The 26857-nt window shown below is 34.2% G+C and overlaps 1 protein-coding gene across 1 annotated transcript; it reads right to left on the reverse strand.

The window, feature by feature from the left end:
* Positions 1–1555: 1555 nt before the first annotated feature.
* Positions 1556–25688, reverse strand: slc25a43 (solute carrier family 25 member 43). Its single transcript, XM_062043436.1, has 5 exons — positions 25361–25688; positions 23620–23861; positions 23385–23557; positions 17679–17813; positions 1556–2286 (listed from the first exon to the last, which is right to left on the reverse strand). The coding sequence occupies exons 1-5, from the start codon at positions 25630–25632 to the stop codon at positions 2053–2055; spliced, it is 1056 nt and encodes a 351-aa protein (XP_061899420.1). The 5' UTR covers positions 25633–25688; the 3' UTR covers positions 1556–2052.
* Between the last annotated feature and the right edge of the window lie 1169 nt (positions 25689–26857).

The following is a 26857-nucleotide window of genomic DNA, read 5'->3' on the forward strand; positions in this document are numbered from 1 at the left end:
TACCTAATGAAGTGTCCGGCTCCTAATAGCACCTCGTTGGGTGGTGTACCTAATGAAGTGTCCGGCTCCTAATAGGACCTCGTTGGGTGGTGTACCTGATGAAGTGTCCGGCTCCTAATAGGACCTCGTTGGGTGGTGTACCTAATGAAGTGTCCGGCTCCTAATAGGACCTCGTTGGGTGGTGTACCTAATGAAGTGTCCGGCTCCTAATAGGACCTCGTTGGGTGGTGTACCTAATGAAGTGTCCGGCTCCTAATAGGACCTCGTTGGGTGGTGTAGCTAATGAAGTGTCCGGCTCCTAATAGGACCTCGTTGGGTGGTGTACCTAATGAAGTGTCCGGCTCCTAATAGGACCTCGTTGGGTGGTGTACCTAATGAAGTGTCCGGCTCCTAATAGGACCTCGTTGGGTGGTGTACCTAATGAAGTGTCCGGCTCCTAATAGGACCTCGTTGGGTGGTGTAGCTAATGAAGTGTCCGGCTCCTAATAGGACCTCGTTGGGTGGTGTACCTAATGAAGTGTCCGGCTCCTAATCGGACCTCATTGGGTGGTGTACCTAATGAAGTGTCCGGCTCCTAATAGGACCTCGTTGGGTGGTGTAGCTAATGAAGTGTCCGGCTCCTAATAGGACCTCGTTGGGTGGTGTACCTAATGAAGTGTCCGGCTCCTAATAGGACCTCGTTGGGTGGTGTACCTAATGAAGTGTCCGGCTCCTAATAGGACCTCGTTGGGTGGTGTACCTAATGAAGTGTCCGGCTCCTAATAGGACCTCGTTGGGTGGTGTAGCTAATGAAGTGTCCGGCTCCTAATAGGACCTCGTTGGGTGGTGTACCTAATGAAGTGTCCGGCTCCTAATAGGACCTCGTTGGGTGGTGTACCTAATGAAGTGTCCGGCTCCTAATAGGACCTCGTTGGGTGGTGTACCTAATGAAGTGTCCGGCTTCTAATAGGCCCTCGTTGGGTGGTGTACCTAATGAAGTGTCCGGCTCCTAATAGCACCTCGTTGGGTGGTGTACCTAATGAAGTGTCCGGCTCCTAATAGGACCTCGTTGGGTGGTGTACCTAATGAAGTGTCCGGCTCCTAATAGGACCTCGTTGGGTGGTGTACCTAATGAAGTGTCCGGCTCCTAATAGGACCTCGTTGGGTGGTGTACCTAATGAAGTGTCCGGCTCCTAATAGGACCTCGTTGGGTGGTGTACCTAATGAAGTGTCCGGCTCCTAATAGGACCTCGTTGGGTGGTGTAGCTAATGAAGTGTCCGGCTCCTAATAGGACCTCGTTGGGTGGTGTAGCTAATGAAGTGTCCGGCTCCTAATAGGACCTCGTTGGGTGGTGTACCTAATGAAGTGTCCGGCTCCTAATAGGACCTCGTTGGGTGGTGTAGCTAATTAAGTGTCCGGCTCCTAATAGGACCTCGTTGGGTGGTGTACCTAATGAAGTGTCCGGCTCCTAATAGGACCTCGTTGGGTGGTGTACCTAATGAAGTGTCCGGCTCCTAATAGGACCTCGTTGGGTGGTGTACCTAATGAAGTGTCCGGCTCCTAATCGGACCTCATTGGGTGGTGTACCTAATGAAGTGTCCAGCTCCTAATAGGACCTCGTTGGGTGGTGTACCTAATGAAGTGTCCGGCTCCCAATAGGACCTCATAGGGTGGTGTACCTAATGAAGTGTCCAGCTCCTAATAGGACCTCGTTGGGTGGTGTACCTAATGAAGTGTCCGGCTCCCCATAGGACCTCATTGGGTGGTGTACCTAATGAAGTGTCCGGCTCCTAATAGGACCTCATTGGTTGGTGTACCTAATGAAGTGTCCGGCTCCTAATAGGACTTAATTGGGTAGTGTACCTAATGAAGTGTCCGGCTTCTAATAGGCCCTCGTTGGGTGGTGTACCTAATGAAGTGTCCGGCTTCTAATAGGCCCTCGTTGGGTGGTGTACCTAATGAAGTGTCCGGCTCCTAATAGGCCCTCGTTGGGTGGTGTACCTAATGAAGTGTCCGGCTCCTAATAGGCCCTCGTTGGGTGGTGTACCTAATGAAGTGTCTTCCACAAACCTTCATTTATGAGAGTTTTTCACCAGCCGTTCCCAAAAGTCGTCGGTCTGCCCCGCCCCCGCCCCGTAGTTCCTCAGGTAGCGCTTGGCCTCCCGCAGCTCGGCCGGGCCCAGGCTCTGGTCCACGCCCGGCGCCAGCTGGTAGCTGAGGGGCGACACGATGTAGCCGTTGCGGTAGAGGCAGGCCTGCTTGCAGAGCTCGAAGCAGGCGAAGAGGAGGCCGAAGTAGGGAAGGATCTGGCGGGGGAAGGAAGGACACGTCAAATGTCGGCCTGGTGTACAACGACCACCTTGACATTTGCAGCTGAAACCGGAGAGGCCGGCATGCTGTTCCCCAGACCGCCCGCTCACCTCGCTCGTGATAGCGCTGCTATTAATTACCCACTCTGCATTGTTTCACCTCACATATAGGCCAAGGGTTACCCACAGAAGTGTACAAAAAGGTGTGATGACGACCATAGAACAGAGGAAAGCGGTAGATTGTGATTATTTGAATATTTCAAACTGTACTGCCGACTTTAACATTGCATTCAGGAACACCCGGAATTATGAGCGTCAAACATTACAACGCTCAAGTAAGTCGTTTTTTTGCACTTTCTCCATGTTCTATGTTGCTGCAGATATTAAGACCATTTTTTGTTCTTTCTTGTTTTCTAAAGTATTACATAGTTATTTAATTTATATCATTGAAGTATTTAAATTAATAGACGGCTCAAATTGAATGTCACAAAATAAAAAGGCTTTGTTTTTTTGGTTTTGAACAGTACTAAAGTTGCAAACATGAGTAAGTTTTGGACGGTACTAAAGTTGCAAACATGAGTAAGTTTTGGACAGTACTAAAGTTGCAAACATGAGTAAGTTTTGGACAGTACTAAAGTTACAAACACGAGTACGTTTTGGACAGTACTAAAGTTGCAAACATGAGTAAGTTTTGGACAGTACTAAAGTTGCAAACATGAGTAAGTTTTGGACAGTACTAAAGTTGCAAACATGAGTAAGTTTTGGACAGTACTAAAGTTACAAACACGAGTACGTTTTGGACAGTACTAAAGTTGCAAACATGAGTAAGTTTTGGACAGTACTAAAGTTGCAAACATGAGTAATATTTGGACAGTACTAAAACTGCAAACATGAGTAAGTTTTGGACAGTACTAAAGTTGCAAACATGAGTAAGTTTTGGACAGTACTAAAGTTGCAAACATGAGTAAGTTTTGGACAGCACTAAAACTGCAAACATGAGTAAGTTTTGGACAGTACTAAAGTTGCAAACATGAGTAAGTTTTGGACAGTACTAAAGTTGCAAACATGAGTAAGTTTTGGACAGTACTAAAGTTACAAACACGAGTACGTTTTGGACAGTACTAAAGTTGCAAACATGAGTAATATTTGGACAGTACTAAAACTGCAAACATGAGTAAGTTTTGGACAGTACTAAAGTTGCAAACATGAGTAAGTTTTGGACAGCACTAAAGTTGCAAACATGAGTAAGTTTTGGACAGCACTAAAACTGCAAACATGAGTAAGTTTTGGACAGTACTAAAGTTGCAAACATGAGTAAGTTTTGGACAGTACTAAAGTTGCAAACATGAGTAAGTTTTGGACAGCACTAAAACTGCAAACATGAGTAAGTTTTGGACAGTACTAAAACTGCAAACATGAGTAAGTTTTGGACAGTACTAAAACTGCAAACATGAGTAAGTTTTGGACGGTACTAAAGTTGCAAACATGAGTAAGTTTTGGACGGTACTAAAGTTGCAAACATGAGTAAGTTTTGGACTGTACTAAAGTTGCAAACATGAGTAAGTTTTGGACGGTACTAAAGTTGCAAACATGAGTAAGTTTTGGACGGTACTAAAGTTGCAAACATGAGTAAGTTTTGGACGGTACTAAAGTTGCAAACATGAGTAAGTTTTGGACAGTACTAAAGTTGCAAACATGAGTAAGTTTTGGACAGTACTAAAACTGCAAACATGAGTAAGTTTTGGACAGTACTAAAACTGCAAACATGAGTAAGTTTTGGACAGTACTAAAGCTGCAAACATGAGTAAGTTTTGGACAGTACTAAAGTTGCAAACATGAGTACGTTTTGGACAGTACTAAAGTTGCAAACATGAGTAAGTTTTGGACAGTACTAAAGTTGCAAACATGAATAAGTTTTGGACAGTACTAAAGTTGCAAACATGAGTAAGTTTTGGACAGTACTAAAGCTGCAAACATGAGTAAGTTTTGGACAGTACTAAAGTTGCAAACATGAGTAAGTTTTGGACAGTACTAAAGTTGCAAACATGAGTACGTTTTGGACAGTACTAAAGTTGCAAACATGAGTAAGTTTTGGACAGTACTAAAGCTGCAAACATGAGTAAGTTTTGGACAGTACTAAAGTTGCAAACATGAGTACGTTTTGGACAGTACTAAAGTTGCAAACATGAGTAAGTTTTGGACAGTACTAAAGTTGCAAACATGAGTAAGTTTTGGACAGTACTAAAGTTGCAAACATGAGTAAGTTTTGGACAGTACTAAAACTGCAAACATGAGTAAGTTTTGGACAGTACTAAAGTTGCAAACATGAGTACGTTTTGGACAGTACTAAAGTTGCAAACATGAGTAAGTTTTGGACAGTACTAAAGTTGCAAACGTGAGTAAGTTTTGGACAGTACTAAAGTTGCAAACATGAGTAAGTTTTGGACAGTACTAAAGTTGCAAACATGAGTAAGTTTTGGACAGTACTAAAGTTGCAAACATGAGTAAGTTTTGGACAGTACTAAAACTGCAAACATGAGTAAGTTTTGGACAGTACTAAAGTTGCAAACATGAGTAAGTTTTGGACAGTACTAAAGCTGCAAACATGAGTAAGTTTTGGACAGTACTAAAGCTGCAAACATGAGTAAGTTTTGGACAGTACTAAAGTTGCAAACATGAGTAAGTTTTGGACAGTACTAAAGTTGCAAACATGAGTAAGTTTTGGACAGTACTAAAGTTGCAAACATGAGTAATATTTGGACAGTACTAAAACTGCAAACATGAGTAAGTTTTGGACAGTACTAAAGTTGCAAACATGAGTAAGTTTTGGACAGTACTAAAGTTGCAAACATGAGTAATATTTGGACAGTACTAAAACTGCAAACATGAGTAAGTTTTCGACAGTACTAAAGTTGCAAACATGAGTAAGTTTTGGACAGTACTAAAGTTGCAAACATGAGTAATATTTGGACAGTACTAAAACTGCAAACATGAGTAAGTTTTGGACAGTACTAAAGTTGCAAACATGAGTAATATTTGGACAGTACTAAAACTGCAAACATGAGTAAGTTTTGGACAGTACTAAAGTTGCAAACATGAGTAAGTTTTGGACAGTACTAAAGTTGCAAACATGAGTAAGTTTTGGACAGTACTAAAGTTGCAAACATGAGTAAGTTTTGGACAGTACTAAAGTTGCAAACATGAGTAAGTTTTGGACAGTACTAAAGTTGCAAACATGAGTAAGTTTTGGACAGTACTAAAGCTGCAAACATGAGTAAGTTTTGGACAGTACTAAAGCTGCAAACATGAGTAAGTTTTGGACAGTACTAAAGTTGCAAACATGAGTAAGTTTTGGACAGTACTAAAGTTGCAAACATGAGTAAGTTTTGGACAGTACTAAAGTTGCAAACATGAGTAATATTTGGACAGTACTAAAACTGCAAACATGAGTAAGTTTTGGACAGTACTAAAGTTGCAAACATGAGTAAGTTTTGGACAGTACTAAAGTTGCAAACATGAGTAATATTTGGACAGTACTAAAACTGCAAACATGAGTAAGTTTTCGACAGTACTAAAGTTGCAAACATGAGTAAGTTTTGGACAGTACTAAAGTTGCAAACATGAGTAATATTTGGACAGTACTAAAACTGCAAACATGAGTAAGTTTTGGACAGTACTAAAGTTGCAAACATGAGTAATATTTGGACAGTACTAAAACTGCAAACATGAGTAAGTTTTGGACAGTACTAAAGTTGCAAACATGAGTAAGTTTTGGACAGTACTAAAGTTGCAAACATGAGTAAGTTTTGGACAGTACTAAAGTTGCAAACATGAGTAAGTTTTGGACAGTACTAAAGTTGCAAACATGAGTAAGTTTTGGACAGTACTAAAACTGAAAACATGAATAAGTTTTGGACAGTACTAAAGTTGCAAACATGAGTAAGTTTTGGACAGTACTAAAGTTGCAAACATGAGTAATATTTGGACAATACTAAAACTGCAAACATGAGTAAGTTTTGGACAGTACTAAAGTTGCAAACATGAGTAATATTTGGACAGTACTAAAGTTGCAAACATGAGTAATATTTGGACAGTACTAAAACTGCAAACATGAGTAAGTTTTGGACAGTACTAAAGTTGCAAACATGAGTAAGTTTTGGACAGTACTAAAGTTGCAAACATGAGTAAGTTTTGTACAGTACTAAAGTTGCAAACATGAGTAAGTTTTGGACAGTACTAAAGTTGCAAACATGAGTAATATTTGGACAGTACTAAAACTGCAAACATGAGTAAGTTTTGGACAGTACTAAAGTTGCAAACATGAGTAAGTTTTGGACAGTACTAAAGTTGCAAACATGAGAAAGTTTTGGACAGTACTAAAGTTGCAAACATGAGTAAGTTTTGGACAGAACTAAAGTTGCAAACATGAGTAAGTTTTGGACAGTACTAAAACTGCAAACATGACTAAGTTTTGGACAGTACTAAAACTGCAAACATGAGTAAGTTTTGGACAGTACTAAAGTTGCAAACATGAGTAAGTTTTGGACAGTACTAAAGTTGCAAACATGAGTAAGTTTTGGACAGTACTAAAGTTGCAAACATGAGTAAGTTTTGGACAGTACTAAAGTTGCAAACATGAGCAAGTTTTGGACAGTACTAAAGTTGCAAACATGAGTAAGTTTTGGACAGTACTAAAGTTGCAAACATGAGTAAGTTTTGGACAGTACTAAAGCTGCAAACATGAGTAAGTTTTGGACAGTACTAAAGTTGCAAACATGAGTAAGTTTTGGACAGTACTAAAGTTGCAAACATGAGTAATATTTGGACAGTACTAAAGCTGCAAACATGAGTAAGTTTTGGACAGTACTAAAGTTGCAAACATGAGTAAGTTATGGACAGTACTAAAGTTGCAAACATGAGTAAGTTTTGGACAGTACTAAAGTTGCAAACATGAGTAATATTTGGACAGTACTAAAACTGCAAACATGAGTAAGTTTTGGACAGTACTAAAGTTGCAAACATGAGTAAGTTTTGGACAGTACTAAAGTTGCAAACATGAGTAATATTTGGACAGTACTAAAACTGCAAACATGAGTAAGTTTTGGACAGTACTAAAGTTGCAAACATGAGTAAGTTTTGGACAGTACTAAAGTTGCAAACATGAGTAATATTTGGACAGTACTAAAACTGCAAACATGAGTAAGTTTTGGACAGTACTAAAGTTGCAAACATGAGTAAGTTTTGGACAGTACTAAAGTTGCAAACATGAGTAATATTTGGACAGTACTAAAACTGCAAACATGAGTAAGTTTTGGACAGTACTAAAGTTGCAAACATGAGTAAGTTTTGGACAGTACTAAATTTGCAAACATGAGTAATATTTGGACAGTACTAAAACTGCAAACATGAGTAAGTTTTGGACAGTACTAAAGTTGCAAACATGAGTAAGTTTTGGACAGTACTAAAGTTGCAAACATGAGTAAGTTTTGGACAGTACTAAAGTTGCAAACATGAGTAAGTTTTGGACAGTACTAAAGTTGCAAACATGAGTAAGTTTTGGACAGTACTAAAACTGAAAACATGAGTAAGTTTTGGACAGTACTAAAGTTGCAAACATGAGTAAGTTTTGGACAGTACTAAAGTTGCAAACATGAGTAATATTTGGACAATACTAAAACTGCAAACATGAGTAAGTTTTGGACAGTACTAAAGTTGCAAACATGAGTAATATTTGGACAGTACTAAAGTTGCAAACATGAGTAATATTTGGACAGTACTAAAACTGCAAACATGAGTAAGTTTTGGACAGTACTAAAGTTGCAAACATGAGTAAGTTTTGGACAGTACTAAAACTGCAAACATGAGTAAGTTTTGGACAGTACTAAAGTTGCAAACATGAGTAAGTTTTGGACAGTACTAAAGTTGCAAACATGAGTAATATTTGGACAGTACTAAAACTGCAAACATGAGTAAGTTTTGGACAGTACTAAAGTTGCAAACATGAGTAAGTTTTGGACAGTACTAAAGTTGCAAACATGAGTAATATTTGGACAGTACTAAAACTGCAAACATGAGTAAGTTTTGGACAGTACTAAAGTTGCAAACATGAGTAAGTTTTGGACAGTACTAAAGTTGCAAACATGAGTAATATTTGGACAGTACTAAAACTGCAAACATGAGTAAGTTTTGGACAGTACTAAAGTTGCAAACATGAGTAAGTTTTGGACAGTACTAAAGTTGCAAACATGAGTAAGTTTTGGACAGTACTAAAGTTGCAAACATGAGTAAGTTTTGGACAGTACTAAAGTTGCAAACATGAGTAAGTTTTGGACAGTACTAAAACTGAAAACATGAGTAAGTTTTGGACAGTACTAAAGTTGCAAACATGAGTAAGTTTTGGACAGTACTAAAGTTGCAAACATGAGTAATATTTGGACAATACTAAAACTGCAAACATGAGTAAGTTTTGGACAGTACTAAAGTTGCAAACATGAGTAATATTTGGACAGTACTAAAGTTGCAAACATGAGTAATATTTGGACAGTACTAAAACTGCAAACATGAGTAAGTTTTGGACAGTACTAAAGTTGCAAACATGAGTAAGTTTTGGACAGTACTAAAGTTGCAAACATGAGTAAGTTTTGTACAGTACTAAAGTTGCAAACATGAGTAAGTTTTGGACAGTACTAAAGTTGCAAACATGAGTAATATTTGGACAGTACTAAAACTGCAAACATGAGTAAGTTTTGGACAGTACTAAAGTTGCAAACATGAGTAAGTTTTGGACAGTACTAAAACTGCAAACATGAGTAAGTTTTGGACGGTACTAAAGTTGCAAACATGAGTAAGTTTTGGACGGTACTAAAGTTGCAAACATGAGGAAGTTTTGGACAGTACTAAAGTTGCAAACATGAGTAAGTTTTGGACAGTACTAAAGTTGCAAACATGAGTAAGTTTTGGACAGTACTAAAGTTGCAAACATGAGTAAGTTTTGGACAGTACTAAAGTTGCAAACATGAGTAAGTTTTGGACAGTACTAAAGTTGCAAACATGAGTAAGTTTTGGACAGTACTAAAACGGCAAACATGAGTAAGTTTTGGACAGTACTAAAGTTGCAAACATGAGTAAGTTTTGGACAGTACTAAAACTGCAAACATGAGTAAGTTTTGGACAGTACTAAAACTGCAAACATGAGTAAGTTTTGGACAATACTAAAGTTGCAAACATGAGTACGTTTTGGACAGTACTTAAACTGCAAACATGAGTAAGTTTTGGACAGTACTAAAGTTGCAAACATGAGTAAGTTTTGGACAGTACTAAAGTTGCAAACATGAGTAAGTTTTGGACAGTACTAAAACTGCAAACATGAGTAAGTTTTGGACAGTACTAAAGTTGCAAACATGAGTACGTTTTGGACAGTACTAAAGTTGCAAACATGAGTAAGTTTTGGACAGTACTAAAACTGAAAACATGAGTAAGTTTTGGACAGTACTAAAGTTGCAAACATGAGTAAGTTTTGGACAGTACTAAAACTGCAAACATGAGTAAGTTTTGGACAATACTAAAGTTGCAAACATGAGTACGTTTTGGACAGTACTTAAACTGCAAACATGAGTAAGTTTTGGACAGTACTAAAGTTGCAAACATGAGTAAGTTTTGGACAGTACTAAAGTTGCAAACATGAGTAAGTTTTGGACAGTACTAAAACTGCAAACATGAGTAAGTTTTGGACAGTACTAAAGTTGCAAACATGAGTACGTTTTGGACAGTACTAAAACTGCAAACATGAGTAAGTTTTGCACAGTACTAAAACTGCAAACATGAGTAAGTTTTGGACAGTACTAAAACTGCAAACATGAGTAAGTTTTGGACAGTACTAAAACTGCAAACATGAGTAAGTTTTGGACAGTACTAAAGTTGCAAACATGAGTAAGTTTTGGACAGTACTATAGTTGCAAACATGAGTAAGTTTTGGACAGTACTAATGTTGCAAACATGAGCAAGTTTTGGACAGTACTAAAGTTGCAAACATGAGTAAGTTTTGGACAGTACTAAAGTTGCAAACATGAGTAAGTTTGGACAGTACTAAAACTGCAAACATGAGTACGTTTTGGACAGTACTAAAACTGCAAACATGAGTAAGTTTTGGACAGTACTAAAACTGCAAACATGAGTAAGTTTTGGACAGTACTAAAACTGCAAACATGAGTAAGTTTTGGACGGTACTAAAACTGCAAACATGAGTAAGTTTTGGACGGTACTAAAGTTGCAAACATGAGTAAGTTTTGGACAGTACTAAAGTTGCAAACATGAGTAAGTTTTGGACAGTACTAAAGTTGCAAACATGAGTAAGTTTTGGACAGTACTAAAGTTGCAAACATGAGTAAGTTTTGGACAGTACTAAAGTTGCAAACATGAGTAAGTTTTGGACAGTACTAAAGTTGCAAACATGAGTAAGTTTTGGACAGTACTAAAGTTGCAAACATGAGTAAGTTTTGGACAGTACTAAAGTTGCAAACATGAGTAAGTTTTGGACAGTACTAAAGTTGCAAACATGAGTAAGTTTTGGACAGTACTAAAACGGCAAACATGAGTAAGTTTTGGACAGTACTAAAGTTGCAAACATGAGTAAGTTTTGGACAGTACTAAAACTGCAAACATGAGTAAGTTTTGGACAGTACTAAAACTGCAAACATGAGTAAGTTTTGGACAATACTAAAGTTGCAAACATGAGTACGTTTTGGACAGTACTTAAACTGCAAACATGAGTAAGTTTTGGACAGTACTAAAGTTGCAAACATGAGTACGTTTTGGACAGTACTAAAGTTGCAAACATGAGTAAGTTTTGGACAGTACTAAAACTGCAAACATGAGTAAGTTTTGGACAGTACTAAAGTTGCAAACATGAGTACGTTTTGGACAGTACTAAAACTGCAAACATGAGTAAGTTTTGCACAGTACTAAAACTGCAAACATGAGTAAGTTTTGGACAGTACTAAAACTGCAAACATGAGTAAGTTTTGGACAGTACTAAAACTGCAAACATGAGTAAGTTTTGGACAGTACTAAAGTTGCAAACATGAGTAAGTTTTGGACAGTACTAAAGTTGCAAACATGAGTAAGTTTTGGACAGTACTAAAACTGCAAACATGAGTAAGTTTTGGACAGTACTAAAGTTGCAAACATGAGTAAGTTTTGGACAGTACTATAGTTGCAAACATGAGTAAGTTTTGGACAGTACTAATGTTGCAAACATGAGCAAGTTTTGGACAGTACTAAAGTTGCAAACATGAGTAAGTTTTGGACAGTACTAAAGTTGCAAACATGAGTAAGTTTGGACAGTACTAAAACTGCAAACATGAGTACGTTTTGGACAGTACTAAAACTGCAAACATGAGTAAGTTTTGGACAGTACTAAAACTGCAAACATGAGTAAGTTTTGGACAGTACTAAAACTGCAAACATGAGTAAGTTTTGGACGGTACTAAAACTGCAAACATGAGTAAGTTTTGGACGGTACTAAAGTTGCAAACATGAGTAAGTTTTGGACAGTACTAAAGTTGCAAACATGAGTAAGTTTTGGACAGTACTAAAGTTGCAAACATGAGTAAGTTTTGGACAGTACTAAAGTTGCAAACATGAGTAAGTTTTGGACAGTACTAAAGTTGCAAACATGAGTAAGTTTTGGACAGTACTAAAGTTGCAAACATGAGTAAGTTTTGGACAGTACTAAAGTTGCAAACATGAGTAAGTTTTGGACAGTACTAAAGTTGCAAACATGAGTAAGTTTTGGACAGTACTAAAGTTGCAAACATGAGTAAGTTTTGGACAGTACTAAAACGGCAAACATGAGTAAGTTTTGGACAGTACTAAAGTTGCAAACATGAGTAAGTTTTGGACAGTACTAAAACTGCAAACATGAGTAAGTTTTGGACAGTACTAAAACTGCAAACATGAGTAAGTTTTGGACAATACTAAAGTTGCAAACATGAGTACGTTTTGGACAGTACTTAAACTGCAAACATGAGTAAGTTTTGGACAGTACTAAAGTTGCAAACATGAGTAAGTTTTGGACAGTACTAAAGTTGCAAACATGAGTAAGTTTTGGACAGTACTAAAACTGCAAACATGAGTAAGTTTTGGACAGTACTAAAGTTGCAAACATGAGTACGTTTTGGACAGTACTAAAACTGCAAACATGAGTAAGTTTTGCACAGTACTAAAACTGCAAACATGAGTAAGTTTTGGACAGTACTAAAACTGCAAACATGAGTAAGTTTTGGACAGTACTAAAACTGCAAACATGAGTAAGTTTTGGACAGTACTAAAGTTGCAAACATGAGTAAGTTTTGGACAGTACTATAGTTGCAAACATGAGTAAGTTTTGGACAGTACTAATGTTGCAAACATGAGTAAGTTTTGGACAGTACTAAAGTTGCAAACATGAGTAAGTTTTGGACAGTACTAAAGTTGCAAACATGAGTAAGTTTGGACAGTACTAAAACTGCAAACATGAGTACGTTTTGGACAGTACTAAAACTGCAAACATGAGTAAGTTTTGGACAGTACTAAAACTGCAAACATGAGTAAGTTTTGGACAGTACTAAAACTGCAAACATGAGTAAGTTTTGGACAGTACTAAAACTGCAAACATGAGTAAGTTTTGGACGGTACTAAAGTTGCAAACATGAGTAAGTTTTGGACGGTACTAAAGTTGCAAACATGAGGAAGTTTTGGACAGTACTAAAGTTGCAAACATGAGTAAGTTTTGGACAGTACTAAAGTTGCAAACATGAGTAAGTTTTGGACAGTACTAAAGTTGCAAACATGAGTAAGTTTTGGACAGTACTAAAGTTGCAAACATGAGTAAGTTTTGGACAGTACTAAAGTTGCAAACATGAGTAAGTTTTGGACAGTACTAAAGTTGCAAACATGAGTAAGTTTTGGACAGTACTAAAGTTGCAAACATGAGTAAGTTTTGGACAGTACTAAAGTTGCAAACATGAGTAAGTTTTGGACAGTACTAAAACTGCAAAATGAGTAAGTTTTGGACAGTACTAAAACTGCAAACATGAGTAAGTTTTGGACAATACTAAAGTTGCAAACATGAGTACGTTTTGGACAGTACTTAAACTGCAAACATGAGTAAGTTTTGGACAGTACTAAAGTTGCAAACATGAGTAAGTTTTGGACAGTACTAAAGTTGCAAACATGAGTAAGTTTTGGACAGTACTAAAACTGCAAACATGAGTAAGTTTTGGACAGTACTAAAGTTGCAAACATGAGTACGTTTTGGACAGTACTAAAACTGCAAACATGAGTAAGTTTTGGACAGTACTAAAACTGCAAACATGAGTAAGTTTTGGACAGTACTAAAACTGCAAACATGAGTAAGTTTTGGACTGTACTAAAACTGCAAACATGAGTAAGTTTTGGACATTGCTAAAGTTGCAAACATGAGTAAGTTTTGGACAGTACTAAAGTTGCAAACGAGTAAGTTTTGGACAGTACTACAACTGCAAACATGAGTAAGTTTTGGACAGTACTAAAGTTGCAAACATGAGTAAGTTTTGGACAGTACTAAAACTGCAAACATGAGTAAGTTTTGGACAGTACTAAAACTGCAAACATGAGTAAGTTTTGGACAGTACTAAAACTGCAAACATGAGTAAGTTTTGGACAGTACTAAAACTGCAAACATGAGTAAGTTTTGGACAGTATTAAAGTTGCAAACATGAGTAAGTTTTGGACAGTACTAAAGTTGCAAACATGAGTAAGTTTTGGACAGTACTAAAGCTGCAAACATGTATAAGTTTTGGACAGTACTAAAGCTGCAAACATGAGTAAGTTTTGGACAGTACTAAAACTGCAAACATGAGTAAGTTTTGGGCAGTACTAAAACTGCAAACATGAGTAAGTTTTGGACAGTACTAAAGTTGCAAACATGAGTACGTTTTGGACAGTACTAAAGTTGCAAACATGAGTAAGTTTTGGACAGTACTACAACTGCAAACATGAGTAAGTTTTGGACAGTACTAAAGTTGCAAACATGAGTACGTTTTGGACAGTACTAAAACTGCAAACATGAGTAAGTTTTGCACAGTACTAAAACTGCAAACATGAGTAAGTTTTGGACAGTACTAAAACTGCAAACATGAGTAAGTTTTGGACAGTACTAAAGTTGCAAACATGAGTAAGTTTTGGACAGTACTAAAGTTGCAAACATGAGTAAGTTTTGGACAGTACTAAAACTGCAAACATGAGTAAGTTTGCACAGTACTAAAACTGCAAACATGAGTAAGTTTTGGACAGTATTAAAGTTGCAAACATGAGTAAGTTTTGGACAGTACTAAAGTTGCAAACATGAGTAAGTTTTGGACAGTACTAAAGTTGCAAACATGAGTAAGTTTTGGACAGTGCTAAAGTTGCAAACATGAGTAAGTTTTGGACAGTACTAAAACTGCAAACATGAGTAAGTTTTGGACAGTACTAAAGTTGCAAACATGAGTAAGTTTTGGACAGTACTAAAACTGCAAACATGAGTAAGTGTTGGACACTACTAAAACTGCAAACATGAGTACGTTTTGGACAGTACTAAAACTGCAAACATGAGTACGTTTTGGACAGTACTAAAACGGCAAACATGAGTAAGTTTTGGACAGTACTAAAACTGCAAACATGAGTAAGTTTTGGACAGTACTAAAGTTGCAAACATGAGTACGTTTTGGACAGTACTAAAGTTGCAAACATGAGTACGTTTTGGACAGTACTTAAACTGCAAACATGAGTAAGTTTTGGACAGTACTAAAGTTGCAAACATGAGTAAGTTTTGGACAGTACTAAAGCTGCAAACATGAGTAAGTTTTGGACAGTACTAAAGTTGCAAACATGAGTAAGTTTTGGACAGTACTAAAGTTGCAAACATGAGTAAGTTTTGGACAGTACTAAAGCTGCAAACATGAGTAAGTTTTGGACAGTACTAAAACTGCAAACATGAATAAGTTTTGGACAGTACTAAAACTGCAAACATGAGTAAGTTTTGGACAGTACTAAAGTTGCAAACATGAGTAAGTTTTGGACAGTACTAAAACTGCAAACATGAGTAAGTTTGCACAGTACTAAAACTGCAAACATGAGTAAGTTTTGGACAGTATTAAAGTTGCAAACATGAGTAAGTTTTGGACAGTACTAAAGTTGCAAACATGAGTAAGTTTTGGACAGTACTAAAGTTGCAAACATGAGTAAGTTTTGGACAGTACTAAAGTTGCAAACATGAGTAAGTTTTGGACAGTACTAAAGTTGCAAACATGAGTAAGTTTTGGACAGTACTAAAGCTGCAAACATGAGTAAGTTTTGGACAGTACTAAAGTTGCAAACATGAGTAAGTTTTGGACAGTACTAAAGTTGCAAACATGAGTAAGTTTTGGACAGTACTAAAGTTGCAAACATGAGTAAGTTTTGGACAGTACTAAAGTTGCAAACATGAGTAAGTTTTGGACAGTACTAAAGTTGCAAACATGAGTAAGTTTTGGACAGTACTAAAGCTGCAAACATGAGTAAGTTTTGGACAGTACTAAAGTTGCAAACATGAGTAAGTTTTGGACAGTACTAAAGTTGCAAAGATGAGTAAGTTTTGGACAGTACTACAACTGCAAACATGAGTAAGTTTTGGACAGTACTAAAACTGCAAACATGATTAAGTTTTGGACAGTACTAAAACTGCAAACATGAGTAAGTTTTGCACAGTACTAAAACTGCAAACATGAGTAAGTTTTGGACAGTACTAAAGTTGCAAACATGAGTAAGTTTTAGACAGTACTAAAGTTGCAAACATGAGTAAGTTTTAGACAGTACTAAAGTTGCAAACATGAGTAAGTTTTGGACAGTACTAAAGTTGCAAACATGAGTAAGTTTTGGACAGTACTAAAACTGCAAACATGAGTAAGTTTTGGACAGTACTAAAGTTGCAAACATGAGTAAGTTTTGGACAGTACTAAAACTGCAAACATGAGTAAGTTTTAGACAGTACTAAAGTTGCAAACATGAGTAAGTTTTAGACAGTACTAAAGTTGCAAACATGAGTAAGTTTTGGACAGTACTAAAGTTGCAAACATGAGTAAGTTTTGGACAGTAATAAAACTGCAAACATGAGTAAGTTTTAGACAGTACTAAAGTTGCAAACATGAGTAAGTTTTAGACAGTACTAAAGTTGCAAACATGAGTAAGTTTTGGACAGTAATAAAACTGCAAACATGAGTAAGTTTTAGACAGTACTAAAGTTGCAAACATGAGTAAGTTTTAGACAGTACTAAAGTTGCAAACATGAGTAAGTTTTGGACAGTAATAAAACTGCAAACATGAGTAAGTTTTAGACAGTACTAAAGTTGCAAACATGAGTAAGTTTTAGACAGTACTAAAGTTGCAAACATGAGTAAGTTTTGGACAGTACTAAAGTTGCAAACATGAGTAAGTTTTGGACAGTACTAAAGCTGCAAACATGAGTAAGTTTTGGACAGTACTAAAGTTGCAAACATGAGTAAGTTTTGGACAGTACTAAAGTTGCAAAGATGAGTAAGTTTTGGACAGTACTAAAACTGCAAACATGAGTAAGTTTTGGACAGTACTAAAGTTGCAAACATGATTAAGTTTTGGACAGTACTAAAACTGCAAACATGAGTAAGTTTTGCACAGTACTAAAACTGCAAACATGAGTAAGTTTTGGACAGTAATAAAACTGCAAACATGAGTAAGTTTTAGACAGTACTAAAGTTGCAAACACGAGTAAGTTTTAGACAGTACTAAAGTTGCAAACATGAGTAAGTTTTGGACAGTACTAAAGTTGCAAACATGAGTAAGTTTTGGACAGTACTAAAACTGCAAACATGAGTACGTTTTGGACAGTACTAAAACTGCAAACATGAGTAAGTTTTAGACAGTACTAAAGTTGCAAACATGAGTAAGTTTTAGACAGTACTAAAGTTGCAAACATGAGTAAGTTTTGGACAGTACTAAAGTTGCAAACATGAGTAAGTTTTGGACAGTACTAAAGTTGCAAACATGAGTAAGTTTTGGACAGTAATAAAACTGCAAACATGAGTAAGTTTTAGACAGTACTAAAGTTGCAAACATGAGTAAGTTTTAGACAGTACTAAAGTTGCAAACATGAGTAAGTTTTGGACAGTAATAAAACTGCAAACATGAGTAAGTTTTAGACAGTACTAAAGTTGCAAACATGAGTAAGTTTTAGACAGTACTAAAGTTGCAAACATGAGTAAGTTTTGGACAGTAATAAAACTGCAAACATGAGTAAGTTTTAGACAGTACTAAAGTTGCAAACATGAGTAAGTTTTAGACAGTACTAAAGTTGCAAACATGAGTAAGTTGTGTACCTTTATGGTGCTCGCAGTAAGGCCACTCCAGAGTGAGAAGATCCCCTTATTTTTCACCACTTGAACAAAACAGTCGGTGACACCATTAAAATGCACATCAACGCCACCAAAATGGGGGAGACAGGAACTCTGCGCCTGCAAAAGAAAGAGTTGCACATTTAGTATTAACTTTGTGACATGAAAAAACACAAGTAATGTTTACTTTTTGATACCAATATAAAACACAAAGCAGTATGGCTAATATAAAGTCTAATAAACAAGCTTTGTTCTTCTCCAACAACACCTCCTAGTGGCCAGTTTGGCCCCAAAGAAACAAAAACAGGAGTGATACCTCCCGCATCTAATACACAATCTTTGTATGTCAGCGTGTTGATACATCACAGCCTGCGTTCAATTGGATGAGATGACATAACATTTAGCTAGTATTGATGTTATTTGAACACTGATACAAATAGTTTTCTCCTCTGCTGTATACTTTTAGTGTGGAACAAATGTGTCCGTCTCCAATATTGTCCACACTTGTCTCCATCTAACACCAGCGCTATTAAATCATACTTATCATTTAAACCGGAAAACATAGTTATTTTTTGCAAATATTAGCCCATTTAGAATTTGATGCCTGCAACATGTTTCAAAAAAGCTGGCGCAAGTGGCAAAAAAAGAGAGAAAGTTGAGGAACGCTCATCAAAGACTTATTTGGAACATCCCACAGGTGAACAGGTAAATTGGGAACAGGTGGGTGCCATGATTGGGTATAAAAGTAGATTCCATGAAATGCTCAGTCATTCATAAACAAGGATGGGGCGAGGGTCACCACTTGACAACCACGCGCCGTCAAAAGGGGATCCGGTACTTTTCAAACAGAGTATAGTACTAGTACCGGTATACCGTACAACCCTAATGTCCACACGATGACAGCTATAATACTCTAAGATCTTTAATTTTTATCAGATATTTAAACGCCGCTGATACAGAAGATACAAAACACAGGAATGTTAACAAGCAGTCTTTCTACATGAATATATTATACTGTACAATTGCTGCGTGGCAAAAGTCCTACGCAGCTTTTTTATTAAGCACACATGTCCCGCCTGACTGTCATGTGACGGTTTCACATTTCACAAAGAGCTTTGCCGCCCTTAAGCTATTTTTAACCTCAATTTAAAAGTGACTGAGGCGTTTAAAACATGCACTGTCCTATTCTGAGATCATATTCTGCTTGTGCAGAAATGATCTTGCATGTGCCCAAATCTTCAAATATCATTTAGTTTGATGCTATATGGTTGAAAAATGAGGAAAATATGGAAGCGAATGATGACAGCTGGCTATATTTGGACATTTTGTCAAGAGCTGGTGTAGCATTCACATGCCCAGCTGCTGTTTAAGGCCCTGGCAGAAGATAATAAATAAATAAATAAATAAATAAATATATAAATATATAAATAAAATAAATAAAAGGCAGATCAATTATTCTGTCCTTACAGTGCCATTGTTCCATTTATGTGCTCAAAACAAACAACAATGTCAGGGAATGTTTTCTGTAGACTACAAACAGTCTTTACTGTACAGCCTAGGGACTGGGAATATTTTAGCACTGACCAGACCCACACTGCCCCCTTGTGGATCACACCTGCTAATACAAGTGAACATTACATTTTCATTTAAAAGCTGGAAAGTTAATATTACTTTTACACAACAAAAATACAGCATGGATTAATATCAATTTGTTTCTATTCCCATACAACAAAACATGAATAATACATTTATTTATTATTTTTTTTGCATCATATTAGCAATTACTGCATCAATAATTTAAAGTGTAAAATATGACCACTTATTGTGTTATATATTACATCATTAAACAAGAATGCATCAAAAATAAATACTAAATAGATTTAATCAAGAGGATTTGTTTTGATTAACGGTAAAAAAAAAAAAAAGGAGTTAGTATTAGGGACAAAAATATATATTGTCAGAATTATGACTTAGAAATTAGGTTAGACATTACAAATAAAAAGTTAAATAAATTCCATGAAAAAAAGTAAAAAGTTCACAAGAATAAGTATTACTTGAATAAATAATCATTAAAATATATATTCTTTCAAATTAATTTTAAGATGCTAAAGCTGTAATTTTACATTTTTAACGCATAAAATAAGAACCTTGTCAAACTACACTTTAATAAAAAAATATATTAAAAAAAAAATCGATTCATAGCTCTTTTAAATAAAAGAACATTTTCCATGCAAAAAGTAAAAAGTTTACAAGAATAAATATTATTACTTGAATAAATAATCATTACATATTAAAATATTTTAAAAAACAATGTAATTTTAAGATGCTAAAGCTGTAATTTTACACTTTTAATGCATAAAATAAGAACCTTGTCAAACTACACGTTAATAAAAAAATATATTTAAAAAAAAAAAAATCGATTTTTAATAGCTCTTTTAAATAAAATTAATTTTCCATGAAAAAAAGTAAAAAGTTTACAAGAATAAATATTATTACTTGAATAAATACTCATTACATATTAAAATATTTTAAAAAACAGTGTAATTGTAAGATGCTAAAGCTTTAATTTTACAATTTTAATGCATAAAATAACAACCTTGTCAAACTACACTTTAATAAAAAAATATATTTAAAAAAAAATCGATTTTCATAGCTCTTTTAAATAAAAGAAAATGTTCCATGAAAAAAAGTTAAAAGTTTACAAGAATAAATATTATTACTTGAATAAATAATCAATACATATTAAAATATTTTAAAAAACAATGTAATTTTAAGATGCTAAAGCTGTAATTTTACACTTTTAATGCATAAAATAAGAACCTCGTCAAACTACACGTTAATAAAAAAATATATTTGAAAAAAAATCGATTTTTAATAGCTCTTTTAAATAAAATTAATTTTCCATGAAAAAAAGTAAAAAGTTTACAAGAATAAATATTATTACTTGAATAAATAATCATTACATATTAAAATATTTTAAAAAACAATGTAATTGTAAGATGCTAAAGCTTTAATTTGACAATTTTAACACATAAAATAAGAACCTTGTCAAACTACACTTTAATAAAAAAATATATTAAAAAAAAATCGATTTTCATAGCTCTTTTAAATAAAATTAATTTTCCATGAAAAAAAGTAAAAAGTTTACAAGAATAAATAGTATTACTTGAATAAATAATCATTACATATTAAAATATTTTAAAAAACAATGTAATTGTAAGATGCTAAAGCTTTAATTTTACAATTTTAACGCATAAAATAAGAACCTTGTCAAACTACACTTTAATAAAAAAATATATTTAAAAAAAATCGATTTTCATAGCTCTTTTAAATAAAAGAAAATTTTCCATGAAAAAAAGTAAAAAGTTTACAAGAATAAATATTATTACTTGAATAAATAATCATTACATCTTACAATATTAAAAAAATATATATAATTTTAAGATGCTAAAGCTGTAATTTTACACTTTTAACGCATAAAATAAGAACCTTGTCAAACTACACTTTAATAAAAAAAATATATTTAAAAAAATGGATTTTCATAGCTCTTTTAAATAAAAGAAATTTTTCCATGAAAAAAAGGAAAAAGTTTACAAGAATAAATATTATTACTTGAATAAATAATCATTACATATTAAAATATTTTAAAAAACAATGTAATTTTAAGATGCTAAAGCTTTAATTTTACACTTTTAACGCATAAAATAAGAACCTTGTCAAACTACACTTTAATAAAAAAATATATTTTAAAAAAATCGATTTTCATAGCTCTTTTAAATAAAAGAAAATTTTCCATTAAAAAAGTAAAAAGTTTAGAAGAATAAATATTATTTGAATAAATAATCATTACATATTAAAATATTTTAAAAAACAATGTAATTTTAAGATGCTAAAGCTGTAATTTTAAACTTTTAACGCATGAAATAAGAACCTTGTCAAACTACACTTTAATAAAAAAATATATTTAAAAAAAGAAATCGATTTTCATAGCTCTTTTAAATAAAATTAATTTTCCATGAAAAAAAGTAAAAAGTTTACAATAAATATTATTACTTGAATAAATAATCATTACATCTTAAAATATATATTTTTTAAAAGTAATTTTAAGATGCTAAAGCTGTAATTTTACACTTTTAATGCATAAAATAAGAACCTCGTCAAACTATACGTTAATAAAAAAAATATATTTGAAAAAAAATCGATTTTTAATAGCTCTTTTAAATAAAATTAATTTTCCATGAAAAAAAGTAAAAAGTTTACAAGAATAAATATTATTACTTGAATAAATAATCATTACATATTAAAATATTTTAAAAAACAATGTAATTGTAAGATGCTAAAGCTTTAATTTGACAATTTTAACACATAAAATAAGAACCTTGTCAAACTACACTTTAATAAAAAAATATATTAAAAAAAAAATCGATTTTCATAGCTCTTTTAAATAAAATTAATTTTCCATGAAAAAAAGTAAAAAGTTTACAAGAATAAATAGTATTACTTGAATAAATAATCATTACATATTAAAATATTTTAAAAAACAATGTAATTGTAAGATGCTAAAGCTTTACTTTTACAATTTTAACGCATAAAATAAGAACCTTGTCAAACTACACTTTAATAAAAAAATATATTTAAAAAAAATCGATTTTCATAGCTCTTTTAAATAAAAGAAAATTTTCCATGAAAAAAAGTAAAAAGTTTACAAGAATAAATATTATTACTTGAATAAATAATCATTACATCTTACAATATTAAAAAAATATATATAATTTTAAGATGCTAAAGCTGTAATTTTACACTTTTAACGCATAAAATAAGAACCTTGTCAAACTACACTTTAATAAAAAAAATATATTTTAAAAAATGGATTTTCATAGCTCTTTTAAATAAAATAAATTTTTCCATGAAAAAAAGGAAAAAGTTTACAAGAATAAATATTATTACTTGAATAAATAATCATTACATATTAAAATATTTTAAAAAACAATGTAATTTTAAGATGCTAAAGCTTTAATTTTACACTTTTAACCCATAAAATAAGAACCTTGTCAAACTACACTTTAATAAAAAAATATATTTAAAAAAAATCGATTTTCATAGCTCTTTTAAATAAAAGAAAAGTTTCCATTAAAAAAGTAAAAAGTTTAGAAGAATAAATATTATTTGAATAAATAATCATTACATATTAAAATATTTTAAAAAACAATGTAATTTTAAGATGCTAAAGCTGTAATTTTAAACTTTTAACGCATGAAATAAGAACCTTGTCAAACTACACTTTAATAAAAAAATATATTTAAAAAAAGAAATCGATTTTCATAGCTCTTTTAAATAAAATTAATTTTCCATGAAAAAAAGTAAAAAGTTTACAATAAATATTATTACTTGAATAAATAATCATTACATCTTAAAATATATATTTTTTAAAAGTAATTTTAAGATGCTAAAGCTGTAATTTTACACTTTTAACGCATAAAATAAGAACCTTGTCAAACTACACTTTAATAAAAAAATATATTTGAAAAAAAAAATCGATTTTCATAGCTCTTTTAAATAAAATAAATCATCTGAATATTAGGCTAAAAATACAAATTTTTCTTTGTAATTTAAAGTGAATTTTTCTCCAGTGGGCGTTGAAAAGTGAGGAGAAATAAACACTGATTTAAAGAGATGTGCCAAAGTGCTTACTTGCATCTTGCGTTTCACGGTCTCAAAAGGGTAGGAGAGCGTTTGGGCCACGCCTGCTGCCAGACAGCCGTTCAGAAAGTTCTGGAGAGGTGAGAAGCGAGAAGGATGCTCCTGCCACAGCTTGTCCACGTTCATGTAGATGACGTAGCAGCCCAGGGAGAAGGGGAAGGCGCCTGGAAGCAAAATGGCGCGGCGTGAGAAGGTTGCAGACGCTGCAGGGTGGAGTGTGGCGTACCCAGGACGGTGAGGGAGAAGCCCCTGTAGAGAGCCGGCAGCCCTTCAGCGCGCTGGACCTTGGACATGGTGTGCAGAACCCCCACGTATGTGGGCTGGCGGCCGTTCTGCACCATCAGCCTGGTCTCGGCCACCTCCAGGGGGTACGTGAGTAAGGCGGCCGCCACGCCGGCGACACCCCCCGCCACCATGGCCCTCGCCTGGGAGATGAAGCCCAGTTCGTCCATGTGAATGTGCACTATCCTGCACGCGGGGCGCAGAAAACACTCATTCATGATCTTTGTACAGTATTTACTTTCTAGGTGTTGAAAATTATTTTTCAAATCCTCTGGGATTTTTTGTTGATTGTTGAAGTCTAAAATACTTGAATTAGCAGCAGATTCTTCAGAAAGACTTTTGCTTCACCCAGGGTTCGATCTGGCAAGCAACACTATCTCCAACTTCAAATCGGAAAATACACTAAACAACGCTCTGTTAGACGATTAGAACGAATTGGCAAGTTTTATTTGTCAAAAATAGCCAAAGCTATCGCGAAACAACACCCGAATTTAAAACTGATCGATTTGAGCGCAATTAAGAACACCTGCAAGACAAAACCCGGGGCTACATTGCGCCTGCGCTGTTTAAACGTCGACTGAGAAAATAGAGTCACCTGACTGGCTGGAAAAATACACAGGACACTGAAACCGGAAGTGCATAACCATCTACAAAACACACTTTTTACGACAGACTGGAGCATTTTAGCAACACAAACACAAAGTTTATTAAGTATTCTGGTTAATTCGAATCATTACAATGATAAAGTTATTGTCAACATTTGCGCATTCGTAGTTTAAACGTCGGCTGAGAAAATAAAGTCACCTGATTGGCTGGAAAAAATACACAGGACACTGAAACCGGAAGTGCATAATCCTTTACAAAACACACTTTTTACGACAGACTGGAGCATTTTAGCTACATAACCACAAAGTTTATTAACTATTTTGGTTAATTCGAATCATTAAGATGATAAAGTTGTTGTCAGCATTTGCGCATTCGTAATTTAAAAGTCGGCTGAGAAAATAAAGTCACCCGATTGGCTGGAAAAATACCGGAAGTGCATAACCATCTACAAAACACACATTTTACGACAAACTGGAGCATTTTAGCTACGTAAACACAAAATGTATTAAATATTCTGGTAAATTTGAATCATTACGATGATGAGGTTGTCAACATTTGCGTCTGCTTAGTTTAAACGTCGGCTGAGAAAATAAAGTCACCTGATTGGCTGGAAAAAATACACAGGACACTGAAACCGGAAGTGCATAACCATCCACAAAACACAATTTTTGCGATAGACTGGAGCATTTTAGCTACATAAATACAAAGTTTATTAAAGGATTCTATTTAATTCGAATCATTACGATGATAAAGTTGTCAACATTTGCGTCTGCTTAGTTGAAACGTCGGCTCAGAAAATAAAGTCACCTGATTGGCTGGAAAAATACACAGGACACTAAAACAGGAAGTGCATAATTCTTTACAAAACACACTTTTTACGACCGACTGGAGCATTTTAGCTACATAAACACAAAGTTTATTAAATATTCTGGTTAATGCGAACCAACACGATGCTAAAGTTGTAGTTGTTGTCAACTTGTTCGCCACACGCGAACACTTTGGCTGGTATGACGTCACCGAAGCTGCTGTGTCATCCAAATAAAGTGCGATCAAAAACATGAAGATTTGTGTCGACTTACTTCTTATAAGTTGCCAGGTGCACGGCGGTGTAAGGGAACAACCGCAGGCAAGAAGCCAGGTTTCCCTTCCAGAAGCCTTTGAGTCCCTCATGGCGGTAGACGAGGGCGAAAGTTTGCCAGAAGCCCTTTTTGCAGTGAAAAGTTCCCACCTGACTTTTAATCTTCACCACCTCCAGAGGGGAAGTCACGCTCTTGCTCGCCACGCCCGCGAAACCCACGCACAAGAAGCTCTGGGATCGCGTCAGTCTGTTGTCTTTCTTCACGGTGGCCATCCGGACATTTATTTGTGGAGGAAGATGAGACGCGTCCTGTTTGTTTCCACTGCCAGCGGCACTTTAAAGTGACACGTCAAAAGGGGTGGGGCGGATCGATACAATATCGACATTGAAGATACCAAGTGTGGTATCCGTATCGGGTCAATACTGATGTAACGAAATACACATGTTTAGTTCTCGTCTTTGTTTATATTGACAAATGTGTTTTGTTGTGTTGTTTAAATATATTGTGTATATCTGTACATTGTTTACAAACTCAGAGAATATGTTATTGAACACGGGATAGAAATATACAAAAAAAAACTATTTTTTGGAGGAATTTGTGGTCAGAAATCTTAGCTTTTTGTGTTTTTTTATTTAATTAGAGCTAATAGCAGTTTTTGTTTTTAAGTTATTGTGTAAAATTGATTTTATTTTTGTTTAATTAATGTGATTTTTTTTTTTTAATTAAAAAAAAATAAAAATCTAAATATCTAATTAGAGTGGTAATACTATAATATCCAGTCATTTACAATATTATTATGTGATACTTAAGGAGTTAGTATTAGGGACACACTGAAGAGAAAACAATATATATCATTAAAATCATGACTTATATATTATGAATAATAATAATTATTATTATTATTATAAAAAAAGTCGAACTTTTACAAGAATAAATTCATATTATCAGAGTATAAAGATATATTTTTAAAATATTTAAAAAATTTAATTTTAAGACACTAAAGTTGAGAATATGTTATTGAACACAGGATAGATAGATATACCTTATTAATCCTCTAAAAAACACATAAAAACTATTTTTTGGAGGACTTTGTGGTCAGAAATCTTAGCTTTTTGTGTTTTTTTTGTTTTTTTAATTAGAGCTAATAGCAGTTTTTGTTTTTAAGTTATTTTGTACAATTGATTTTATTTTTGTTAAATGTGATTTTTTCTTTAATTAAAAAAAAAAATTCTAATTAGAGTGGTAATACTATAATATTCAGTAATTTACAGTATTATTATGTGATACTTAAGGAGTTAGTATTAGGGACACACTGAAGAGAAAACAATATATATCATTAGAATTATGACTTATATATTATGATTAATAATAATTATTATTATTATAAAAAAGTCGAACTTTTACAAAAATAAATTCATATTATCAGAGTATAAAGATATATTTTTAAAATATTTAAAAAATGTAATTTTAAGACACTAAAGTTGAGAATATGTTATT

Source organism: Entelurus aequoreus, linkage group LG04 (genome assembly GCF_033978785.1).
Source record: "Entelurus aequoreus isolate RoL-2023_Sb linkage group LG04, RoL_Eaeq_v1.1, whole genome shotgun sequence".
NCBI classification, from domain to species: domain Eukaryota; kingdom Metazoa; phylum Chordata; class Actinopteri; order Syngnathiformes; family Syngnathidae; genus Entelurus; species Entelurus aequoreus.

Bases quoted from the DNA above. Each gene is read 5' to 3' on its own strand.
- slc25a43 (XM_062043436.1), bottom strand. From the start codon at position 25,632: ATGGCCACCGTGAAGAAAGACAACAGACTGACGCGATCCCAGAGCTTC. The intron at 23,862-25,360 runs GTAAGTCGACAC...CCCCGCGTGCAG, and splicing joins CACCTGGCAACTTATAAGAA to GATAGTGCACATTCACATGG. The intron at 2,287-17,678 runs GTACACAACTTA...TTCCCCCGCCAG, and splicing joins TTACTGCGAGCACCATAAAG to ATCCTTCCCTACTTCGGCCT.